General features: G+C 48.4%; 1 protein-coding gene across 3 annotated transcripts in view; it reads right to left on the reverse strand.

The window, feature by feature from the left end:
* nck1b (NCK adaptor protein 1b) overlaps window positions 1-12,184 on the reverse strand; it is a 42,139-nt gene that overhangs the window by 13,176 nt on the left and 16,779 nt on the right. Inside the window, exons 2-3 of one of the 3 annotated variants that reach the window (XM_084449331.1) lie at window positions 7,872-7,932; window positions 6,746-6,986 (exon numbers count right to left, since the gene is read on the reverse strand). In XM_084449331.1, coding sequence (XP_084305457.1) covers window positions 6,746-6,971 — 226 coding nt within the window. In that variant the 5' untranslated portion in view covers window positions 6,972-6,986; window positions 7,872-7,932. Of the gene's footprint in view, window positions 1-2,936; window positions 2,998-5,213; window positions 5,323-6,745; window positions 6,987-7,871; window positions 7,933-12,184 lie in introns of those variants that run through there. The other 2 variants (XM_084449333.1, XM_084449332.1) reach the window with 2 other exon arrangements.

Raw genomic sequence — 12,184 nt, forward strand, 5'->3', positions numbered from 1 at the left:
CAGAGCCTGGACCGTTAACGCGGAGGGAGGGGGGAGAGGGAAGACAGAGGGAAACAGAAAACAGGTGTGGACGTTTAGAGCCAAAGCTAAAGTCGGGACTTCGCACAAACCGATGCCTCGGTCGATTTGATCGGCCTTCTCTCAAGTGACTTAATCGCGCCTGTGTGTGTGTGTGTACTTGTGTGTGTTTGCGCTCTACACATAGAGAGGGGTGTAGACAGGCAGGCAGACAGACAGACAGACAGACAGACAGACAGACAGACAGGCAGGCAGGCAGGCAGGCAGGCAGGCAGGCAGACAGACAGACAGACAGACAGACAGACAGACAGACAGGCAGATGTACGGACGCGTGCGTTGATTCAGCTTCCCTTTGAGTCCTTCCCTTCCTTCGTGTTGTTCTCCTCCAGAGAGCCGGGAGAAATGTGTCTCAAATTAGTAGCTTCCGCTCGCTGGGGAGGCCCACAGCCCAGAGACAGGAACACAGGGGGGGGGGGGGGGGGGGCAGAGGGAGGGAGAGAGAGAGAGATTCGGCCGCCTAACGGCAACGTTTACACAGCTAACAGGTTTGTTAACTTGCCTCGAAGGCTTTTTTTAAGAGCTCCTTCTTGTAAGTTACATTCTCTACAGTAGATCCCTCTGACTACGGCTTTACTCAGTGGCCATTTAGATGAGCTGAAACAGCACGCACACACACCCACGCACGCACGCACGCACGCACGCACGCGCACCCACACGGACCCACGCACGCCCCCCGATCCAGTCATAACCCGACAGTTATCGTGTGTGATTACAAAACAGAGGAGCTCTGCGGCCCTTTGAGGGAGAGCGTCGGTGTGCGAGCGGGGTATCTCTGAGGAGGGTATCTCTGAGGGGGGGGGGGGTATCTCTGAGTGGGGGTATCTCTGAGGGGGGGGGGGGGGGTATCTCTGAGGTGGGGTATCTCTGAGGGGGGGGGGATCTCTGAGGCGGGGTATCTCTGAGGGGGGGGGGGGTATCTCTGAGGCGGGGTATCTCTGAGGGGGGGGTATCTCTGAGGAGGGTATCTCTGAGGGGGGGTATCTCTGAGGCGGGGTATCTCTGAGGCGGGGTATCTCTGAGGATGGTATCTCTGAGGAGGGTATCTCTGAGGGGGGGGGGTATCTCTGAGGCAGGGTATCTCTGAGGGGGGGGGGTATCTCTGAGGGGGGGTATCTCTGAGGGGGGGTATCTCTGAGGGCGGGTATCTCTGAGGATGGTATCTCTGAGGAGGGTATCTCTGAGGGGGGGGGGTATCTCTGAGGAGGGTATCTCTGAGGGGGGGTATCTCTGAGGGGGGGTATCTCTGAGGGCGGGTATCTCTGAGGAAGGTATCTCTGAGGGAAAAAGACGTGCTCGGCAGCGACATTCCTCTGATATCGGAGTGAGTGAGAGAGAGAGCAGAGAAGATACAAGTCCTCCATCAATCAGCAGCGAACCAGAGCCTCTGAGACAATGACCCCCACGCACCCCCACCTCTACTGACACAATGACCCCCACGCACCCCCACCTCTACTGACACAATGACCCCCTCGCACCCCCACCTCTACTGACACAATGACTCCCTCGCACCCCCACCTCTACTGACACAATGACCCCCTCGCACCCCCACCTCTACTGACACAATGACCCCCACGCACCCCCACCTCTACTGACACAATGACCCCCACGCACCCCCACCTCTACTGACACAATGACCCCCTCACACCCCCACCTCTACTGACACAATGACCCCCACGCACCCCCACCTCTACTGACACAATGACCCCCTCGCACCCCCACCTCTACTGACACAATGACCCCCACGCACCCCCACCTCTACTGACACAATGACCCCCTCGCACCCCCACCTCTACTGACACAATGACCCCCACGCACCCCCACCTCTACTGACACAATGACCCCCTCACACCCCCACCTCTACTGACACAATGACCCCCACGCACCCCCACCTCTACTGACACAATGACCCCCTCACACCCCCACCTCTACTGACACAATGACCCCCTCGCACCCCCACCTCTACTGACACAATGACCCCCTCACACCCCCACCTCTACTGACACAATGACCCCCTCACACCCCCACCTCTACTGTAACCCCTCACACAGGGACCCCCTCACACCCCCACCTCTACTGTAACCCCTCACACACAGGGACCCCCTCTCACACTGGGCTCAACTACACCGGGACGCGTTTTAATGAGCGGAGCGCCACGCTGACGTAAACGTGAATGGATGGGAGAGAGGAACCTCTCGGGACCGGAGCTGGGGGTTTAGTCCTGGTGTTGAAGCGTTTCTTGAACAGGGAGAGGGTTCTTTCTTTCTCTCCGGCATGGGAATGTCGACTAATCTCACAAACTACAGCCCACTCCGCCGTGTACAAAGGGAAGAAAATGGAGTAGGATTACACAGTGTGTACACTGTGTGTGTGTGTGTGTGTGTGTGTGTGTCTGAGTGAAAGAGTGCTGGGGCAATTACAGGCTTCGGCAGCAGGCTTTCAGACTCACATCCGCCCCGTTTTCCTGTAGCTGCTGAAACAGCCCCAGCCCCAAAGAGTTGTAAGGACACCCACCCTCTCCCACGGCTAGCACGACCGTCTTCGCTTAAAACTGCTTCAAACACACACACGCGCACACAAACACACACACGCACGCACACACACACCAATATCAGGCGTTCAATGAGCTAAACCATAAACCACTAGTGTGAGAATCCAAGTGCGGGCACCCGACAGCCCTTCCTGCATAGTTAGATAAGGAAAAAAAAACATTTCAACGTCCCAACACAGAAGAAAACCGTTTACTCTGTAAACTACTTCAAACAACAGCTGCAAACAATAGCCATTTCAGAGTTAATACCGCACAAAACCCTTTTCCAGGAAAGCAAAATGAGGGTTAGGGAAAAGTATTATAAACTCACGGAAGAAATGTTTGAAGAGGTTAGCCATGTCCATTTTGGGCGCTCTCTCTCTCTCTCTCTCTCTCTCAGCCCCTCTGCTCTCCCCACGGCAGCTGTGGAGCTATTCCATGTGAACACCCAGGGAGCTAGCTGGGGCGGCTAGCCTTGCAGGACAGCCCACTCCCCGGGTCATGTGGCCCGGCCCTGGCCAATGGGAGGGGAGGGAGAGAGAGAGAGAGAGAGAGAGAGAGGCCCCCCGCCCCCCACACCCTTGGACAGGGGACGTCTACTCAACTCAAGAGAGGGAGAGAGAGAGAGAGAGTGTGTGTGTGTGTGTGTGTGTGTGTGGGGGGGGGGGGGCTCACCTCACTCACAGAAGGAGGAACAGGCTACACTTGGCGTCAGGGGAAGGAAGAAAGGAGGGAGAGGAGGGAGAGAGAGAGAGAGAGACCATTTCATCACCACTCAGGGGGCCGAAACGAGAAATGAAAGAAGGGCCTTTCCAAACAGTGGAATTTGTGTGGATGTGTGAGTGAGTCAGCCGGGGCGAGTTCCCTGTGTCACATGATCCCTGTAGCCTGTAGAGACGTGTTTAAAACATGGAACCGAACCCGGGAAAACAGGATTCCCTGTCCTATACACACACACACACGTGCACGCAGTCCCACACCCAGTAACAAGCCAAGGACTTGAGACGCTTCCCAGGTGTGTCATGTGTAGAGCTGTCTATGTCCTCCTCTCTCAATGGTTTCCGCAAGCTGACAATGAGGAAGTTTGGAAAAGCAGGCGACTGTTCACAATGTCCGTTCTATTTGGTGTAAAATAGACTAAATGAATTAGCCTTTGCAGATACATTTGATTAAATTATGTTTTGTAAGTGTATACTACCTACTACAGTAGTAGCCTACTATTTTGTACTTGAGGGTACTATTTCTATGTAAAATGGGCAGGTGTGAGGAAAAAGCGGGTATCTGTTTTTCTCTATGACTGGCTTGTGTGTGTGTGTGTGTGTGTGTGTGTGTGTATGTGTGTGTGTGTGTGGAGACACAGCAAAACAGTGTCCAGAGCAGCTGTTCCTGCGGAGGGACCCCATGACGTGTTCTGTCCCCCCCCCCCCCCGAGCTGCTCACCTGGACTCCTCATGTGGCCCAAGATGACGGTGACAGGTGAGGGCGATAGGGAGAGTCTCGCAGCTGTGGCGTCTGACAACAATCAAAGGCACAGACACTCACTCTTTCTGAAACACGCACACACGCACCACAAAGGCCCCCGTTTGCAGTCTGAAGCAGGGCCGCGTTCGCACGGCGTATTCTGTCGAAGCGTTTCCGCGTTGCTCTTCGTTGCTATGGAGTGGCGCGACCCGCCGGAGCGAGGGGTCTAGCGTTTCATCTGCGCCCAAAAGTTGAACACAGCACCTCGTCTTTGGTTGTTTGGAAGGGTGGATGGTTCGTCTGATGCAAGCGCAATCACCTCAGCTGAATCTCATATCTAAGGTCTACTCTTGCCGGACATGGGGTTAACTACCACAAAAAACTATTAATAGTGGTGGTAAACCACACCACCTCCTGAATTCCTATATTTATGTACCTCTCAAACACAGCTCGCCAAGACTGTGTTTATATTACTTGTTATTGTGAAACACAGAAGGCCACATTTCAGCACAGCCTCAAAAGACCTCTTCCTGTTTCCCAGACCTCTGATCACGAGTACTTCAGCCTAAAGACTTAGCCTTACTGTTCCTCAACTGTCACCCCAACACGCACGCACGCACGCACGCACACACACACGCGCACACACGCACACACACACGCGCACACACACACACACACACGCGCATGGTCCTGGTACCAGGCAGAGAGCCGGTCCTGGTACCAGGCAGAGAGCCAGTCCTGGTACCAGGCAGAGAGCCGGTCCTGGTACCAGGCAGAGAGCCGGTCCTGGTACCAGGCCCGGTTTCCTCCTCAGAGCCCGACCCGGGACATCACGGCTTCCGCTCCGCCATTTGGGGACAGCAGGCACACAGTTCAGAGGTTCTCCAGTTCACAGAGAAACGCTTCCATACAGTAGGTCTCCCTCACCTCATCCTCCTCACACTCTCTCATTTGAATTAAACATGTGTGGAGAACACAGATTCATACTAGGAATAGGCTTAATAAAATTGGGGGGAAAAGGCTACTGTTTTTATGCCCATTATTAATGAAATTACAGCCACTTTGACAGTGTACCATGCGGGCCAATTACCATGGCTGTCAATCATCACACAGAATTAAGCAAAGACAAATAGTGACCTTGGCTCACATTTGGGGCCACATTTGGCTCCCGAGTGCCCAGAGCGAAGCGACTGAGCCCTGCCCAGAAGTGTTACTGTCGCCTTGACAGCGCCGACGGCACCTGGGCCATCTGAGCTCCACCCACGACTTTGCAGTGAGGAAAGGACGAGGCCCTCAGGTGCACTGGCGGGAAAAAAATCTGGTACAAACTCAGACGCGCGCGCGCACACACAGACGCGCACGCACAGACGCGCGCGCACACACACACACACACACACACACACAAGCCAACACATACAAGCTCAAACATACACTATACTGTACACACATAGGCACACACACACGCATATTGCTCAACACACTATACATTGTACTTTTTTCCATACTGTATCTCCAGCACAAAACAACACCTATAGTATCTAGGCCTATTTCAACCACATTGCAACAGACTTATTACTTTAAAAATCCCCAAAAGACATTACAAACTACATTACCTGACTCATACAGATGCACGCAAATCGTCAAAAGACAACAGATGTCTCTTGCACCTGCTACTGGCTACAGAGCTGGAGCTTTTGAGGTCCGCGCTGCAGAGAAGCTGAGAGAGACAGGCAGCGCCTGTCCTGGACTAGCAGCACACATGCCAGCGAGGAGAGCCTCTTCCTGTCCTGGACTAGGAGCACACATGCCAGCAAGGAGAGCCTCTTCCTGTCCTGGACTAGCAGCACACATGCCAGCGAGGAGAGCCTCTTCCTGTCCTGGACTAGAAGCACATGCCAGTGAGGAGAGCCTCTTCCTGTCCTGGACTAGCAGCACACATGTCAGCGAGGACAGCCTCTTCCTGTCCTGGGCTAGCAGCACACATGCCAGCGAGGAGAGTCTCTTCCTGTCCTGGGCTAGCAGCACCCATGCCAGCGAGGAGAGCCTCTTCCTGTCCTGGGCTAGCAGCACACATGCCAGCGAGGAGAGCCTCTTCCTGTCCTGGGCTAGCAGCACCCATGCCAGCGAGGAGAGCCTCTTCCTGTCCTGGACTAGCAGCACACTTGCCAGCGAGGAGAGCCTCTTCCTGTCCTGGACTAGCAGCACACATGCCAGCGAGGAGAGCCTCTTCCTGTCCTGAACTAGCAGCACACATGCCAGCGAGGAGAGCCTCTTCCTGTCCTGGATTAGCAGCACACATGCCAGCGAGGAGAGCCTCTTCCTCTGGTGCCTCTCCTATTTGTATCCTTTCCTCTCACAGCAGCATTGTGGTCCAAAACGAAAGAAGACATCAAAGAGCTGACCTACTGTAGATAATGAGGCGGATATTTTGTTGTCAATGCAACAAATGGAGTCACAAAGAGGATTATGGTTGGTTTTCCTAGATAGTTTAAGACATATTTTGGTTACCGGCAAACTTAACAATTTGTTCAGATTTCCTTCCACCAAGGGAAACGATTCATTCTAGAAATCAACTATATCAAAGGGAAAGGTAAAGCGACATCGTACTAGCACACACCATAACACGCTTCAGCAGTTATACTGTACGTCAACAAGCGGGAACCTTTCAGGCCGGCCTACCTAGTGTGTCTTTGAGGTTCTTGACGATGGAGGCCTTCCTGGCGCTGTTCTTCCTCTCCACATAGTTGGAGGGCACGAAGCCCGTCTTGTTGGTGGCGTTGCGAACCCTCCACCAGGACTTGGAGTCGTCCAGCAGCCACAGCCGCTCGTTCTTCTTGATGTCCAGCTCCTGGTCCTGCTGGGCCATGTAGTCGAACTTGGCGATGACAATCACCTCTTCCGTCATCTTGGACTTTGTGCACTGAGGGAGAGAGAGAGAGAGAGAGAGGCACTATATTTTTGCATTACAGTCAGATGCTTTTATCCAAACCAACTTCATAATCATTTTACTTCTGTATGTACTTGTTTTATGTGAGTCCTATTTCTATCATTTATTTATATATTCATTATATTACCTGTTTTAAGTGGACGATTTTTATCCTGTATCATTTATTTGGTGCATTGCAAACTTGTACTTTTCCTTACTCAACATCACTGTAAATGAGGCTCGTACCTCAGTTGATCTTCGAGTTTTAATAAAGGTATATAAATAAATAACGTTATTATTACGATAATTGCATTAAACGTAGGTAGTCAAGTGTACTACTACTCGCCTGAACTCATAAGTGCATCTCCTTTCTAGACAAGCATGTACTAAACACACACACACACACCCCTGAAGGAAGCAGTCTGAGGGTCTGACAAAATGTCAATGACACTCCACGTCTATGAGCACGCAACATAAGTGTTTCCTTGACCATTCCTCTACTGGGGTGGGGAACCTGCAAAGCTGCCACCCACCCCCCCCTCGAACATTTTGGTGTTTATTGGTTTCCATTTGTAACACTTTAGCCAAGCGGTTTGAATGTTGTTTTCAGGGGCCTTTGCGTATCACCTGAGACATTATCGTTCTGCAGTCGTCGTTAATTAATTCATTAAGGGTTAAGATTTCCAGCAAATACGAGATGTCCTTCGTCTGTGAGTGAACTTTCACATAGCCTATGCGTTCACCGCCAAGCCTGGTTGCAATTGTGTTTTCAACCCAAAAAATATCACGTTGTGGGGGTCCACGCTATGGAAAAAGTACTCTCTTAGATTTTCAAAGTGAGCGTGGTTGAAAAGGAATGACTAATGGTTGCTGCCTTACCTGTACTGCATCAAAGCTGACAACTTCAAAGTCACTTCAGAGTCAATGCTCCCCTGTAGACCTGCAAGAGAACACAGGAATACACATTAGCATAACGAGGAACTTACTTCATAAAAAAACTAGAAGTCCCCTGCGTCAGCCCAGGGACAAACTGCCATTAGTATTAATGCACCAAATATGGAATGTTAACCAAAGTAAAATGAAATTCTACCCCTTGTTTAGATATGGGGACTCCTTGCATTAAAAGGTTAGGATACATAAACATTACAATTCTGATCTTTGTTGAGTAAGTTTGGTTTAATAATGCTGAACGCATGCCACGACAGACTTAGCTATTGCCAGGTTATGCATCATTCAGAAGAGATCAAATACAGGAGTATCTAGAGTTACCAAGCATGCTTTTCATGCAAATCAAATAAAGGTGAGTGTTGTTTTCACTGTTCAACACTGGTAACTGCCAAAAGACAGTTTACAGGAGCCTAAATCCTACAATCTTGAGTGGGGACCAGCTTTTTGAAGCTGCCAATTCTGTAAATCTGAGCAAAAGGCTTCACATTTCAGTCAAATAAGGTCATGGCCGATCTTGTCAGGTCAAAGACTTGATGCCTGAAGACAGTGATTAAAAGAAATGGTAAATGGACACGTCTGGGACCAGACGCAGCACACTGCTAGGCTATAGAGGGACAGACTGTCAGCTACTCTGATGGAGGCTAGTCTATAGAGGGACAGACTCAGCTGCTCTGATGGAGGCTAGTCTATAGAGGGACAGACTGTCAGCTGCTCTGATGGAGGCTAGTCTATAGAGGGACAGACTGTCAGCTGCTCTGATGGAGGCTAGTCTATAGACGGACAGTTTGTTGAGGGTCTGTACTCATTCCTTCCATGAGGACTAGTGGCCTAATCTCCCTGATCTAACACGATGATGGTTGGATAAGTGGAAACCTCTAGTGGTTCTCTACAACAAAGCTGTTACCAATCCATTGAAATCAGATCAGTCAATCCTCAGAAGACAGAAATGAATGATGGAAACATTCTAGAGAATTTAAAGCTCTAGCCTTCAGCCATCCTGAGATTAGGCTACTACCTATAGCCTAATCAGCAGCAGGTATCATCAGTTCTTGGCGTGGGGTGAACAACAGCATTTAGCTTAAATTCGGGAATACTAGGCTTACTTTTGCCTGTACGCGAACTTGTTTAGGTTTCAAATATCAATCAGGAAACAGTTGAGATGCTGGCCATGCAAATAGCTTTAGGATACTCTCTCAAATGGAAAACAAAACTTGGTTCTCTTTTCTTTTCTTTTTTTTTTTACAAGTTTGTCAGAGCTGTTAGTGAGATGGGTCATGGGACCGCTGTGTGCTGCCCTGAAGGCATCTCAAGGCTAACATGATGCAAATACACAGTCCTGCCCGGGAAGGCTAGCCTATTTTATCTCAACAATGAACACATTCACATTCAGGGTCTCATGATCCACTGCATAACTATATAGAGCCTAGGATTAGGTCGATGTCAGTAAAACTAGCAGATTTTAGGCAATATTGAGTGAATGAATGTGATTGCGAATGCCAAAAGGAAGGCAAGGCAAGTTTATTCAAATTTCAGCAACAAGGCAATTCAAAGTGCTTTACATGAGACATTAAAAGCATCAAACGAAATGCAAAAAAAAGGACATTTAAAACAAAATGCAGGAAAAATAAAATACAGGAATAAAAGTTACAGTGCAGTGTATGAATTAATAATTATTTGATTTACAAAAAAGCAGCGGCAAAAAGAAGTCTTTAAAAGAACTGAGAGTTGAAGCAGACCTGCCGTTTTCTGGAAGTTTGTTCCAGATATGTGGAGCATAAAAACTGAACGCTGCTTCTCCATGTTTTGTTTTAACTCTGGGGACAGAAAGCAGACCTGTGCCAGACGACCTGACAGGTCTGGATGGTTCATAACGCATCAGTAGATCAGAAATATATTTTGGCACTAAACCATTCAGTGCTTTATAAGCCAACAGCAGTATTTTAAAGTAAATTATTTGACAGAGGGAGCCAGTGTAAAGATTTCAGAACGCGAGTGATGTGATCCACTTTCTTAGTCTTAGTGAGGACTCTAGCAGCAGCGTTCTGAATCAGCTGCAGCTGTCTGATCGATTTTTTAGAGACCTGTAAACACACCGTTACAGTAGTCGAGTCTACTGAAGATAAACACATGGACAAGTTTTTCCAAATCCTGCTGAGACATAAATCCTTTCATCCTTGATATATTCTTCAGGTGATAGTAGGCTGACTTTGTAATTGTCTTAATATGACTGTTGAAATTCAGATCTGAGTCCATGACTACACTAAGATTCCTGGCTTCATTTGTGGTTTTTAGCATTACTGATTGGCAGTGTTGAAAAAATGTAATATTAGTTATTACTCATTACCCTTTTTAAAAGTAATAATTACTTTACTTATTACTCCCAGCCAAAAGTAACTAGTTACTTATACAATATATTACTTTCCCAGTACACCCCCGTGTGAATCTCAGATGACGAGACACAACCTTTTAAACACCTGTTATTTATTTAGAGCTGAAAGTGAAACAACAAATCAAAACTGAGGGCCTACATACAATTCAATTGAATAAGTAATGCTATTTGCCCTCCTGCTTAATATGGACCTTTGGACATGTTATATCCTTTCTATCTTTCAACAACCTTTTAAATAACTTAAAGCTGAAAGTGAGATCATAAGACAAACATACAAATCAAAACTGAGGGCCTACAGAACCAATTAGGCCTAAATATTGAATAAGCAATGCTGTTTACCCTCCTTTAAAATGTCTGGTGCTAATTCTCCAATTAGATTTACTAAAAGTAAGCTGAATCGTCCAAACAGTCTACTCAGAAAGATAATACATTGACATTTATTACCTTTTAAAACAGCATTCAGTCGAAGTGCGCATGCGCAACGTTGTGCTTAGACAACACAGTAGTAGCTAACTATTCCGGCGTCTATGGATATCATGTGTTTTTTAGCTCAATGATATCATGGCGGAGGTGAGAAAACCAAAGCGGACATCACGGAGGAAGCCAGAAAAAGAAAAAGACAATCTGACAACGTTACGACAGTACGACAGTGCACTTACTCGCAGAGCCTGTGGGGGTGCAAATCCGAGAAAACACTATGGGGCGAATTCACTAAAGGATTGCGCAGCTTTTCCTGACGCAAAGCCTGTGCAAATAAGTCAAAAATTATGTTTGCTATTCACAAAGCCCTCGCAAAGGGTGAAATACGGTGTTAACTGCGTTGCGTTCGTCATTGCGTTGCTCTGCGCCGGTGTTATTAGCTCATATTTAAATTAGGTAATATGGGCGGAGAATGTTCCCCTTTCTATGCAAATGAACATTATTGCAAAACCTGCCCAATTCACAAACATCGGCGCAAATTGCCTCACGCAGTTAAAGTGAAATTAATACCGTTTTCAGAAACGTGGTGGTATTTAAGCGCAAGGGGTGTGTCGCGGCCAGCCTGTCCGCTGATCATGGCAGCAGTGATTGTTGCGAGGCGAAGGCATCGCAATGCCAGGCATGTTGTTCGTGAGAGAATATTTAGAAGAAGGTCACTTTTTGATTTAACACTAGAACCACCGCGGTAACTGTTTGGACACCAGAGCGCGCAGCTCTTCAGCCAACTGGAGGATGAAGTCGCGTCTGGGGAGGCTCAGTTGACTATGCGTCTCTCCACCCGTCCCCAGCGAGTCCAAGCTCCCCCAATGAATATAATAGCCTACATAGCACGAAACTGTGCGTATAATAGTCTATACGCGAAACTGCGCATTCCCTATAGCTGTTCATTGAACGGCTGGGGGCCGATATAGGTATAAATAAATAAATAAAAACATAGCCTACACAATATTTGTTTTATTTGAATGGTCTTGAAAATATTTTGCTTTTGTATCATAGGTGACGGCAGGTATCATCTTCAGCCATGGATGATGACTCCCGTGCGTAATCCTTCCAACGTTGGAGAGGCGGCGTACAACTGGGCTCACATCAGGACGCGCGGTGTGATTGAGTGCACATTTGGAATCCTGAAAAGCCGTTTAGATGCCTAGATCGTACCGGTGGGGCAATGTTATACACTCCCCCAAAAGTATGCCAGATCATCGTGCTGCAAGTTGCATAACATAAAATGACAATTTTTCCTTTGTTCGTCTTTTTAAATCATTCCACCTCCGTTTGCAGTCTTCCGCGTTTACACAAATGGCACTGACTGATTGGGAAATTAAACCCCAAATAGGATTTTTTGCTGCAGTCCTGATATTTTTTGCCGAAAGCTGTG

This window comes from Borostomias antarcticus (genome assembly GCF_949987555.1).
Source record: "Borostomias antarcticus genome assembly, chromosome: 2".
Classification (NCBI taxonomy): Eukaryota; Metazoa; Chordata; class Actinopteri; order Stomiiformes; family Stomiidae; genus Borostomias; species Borostomias antarcticus.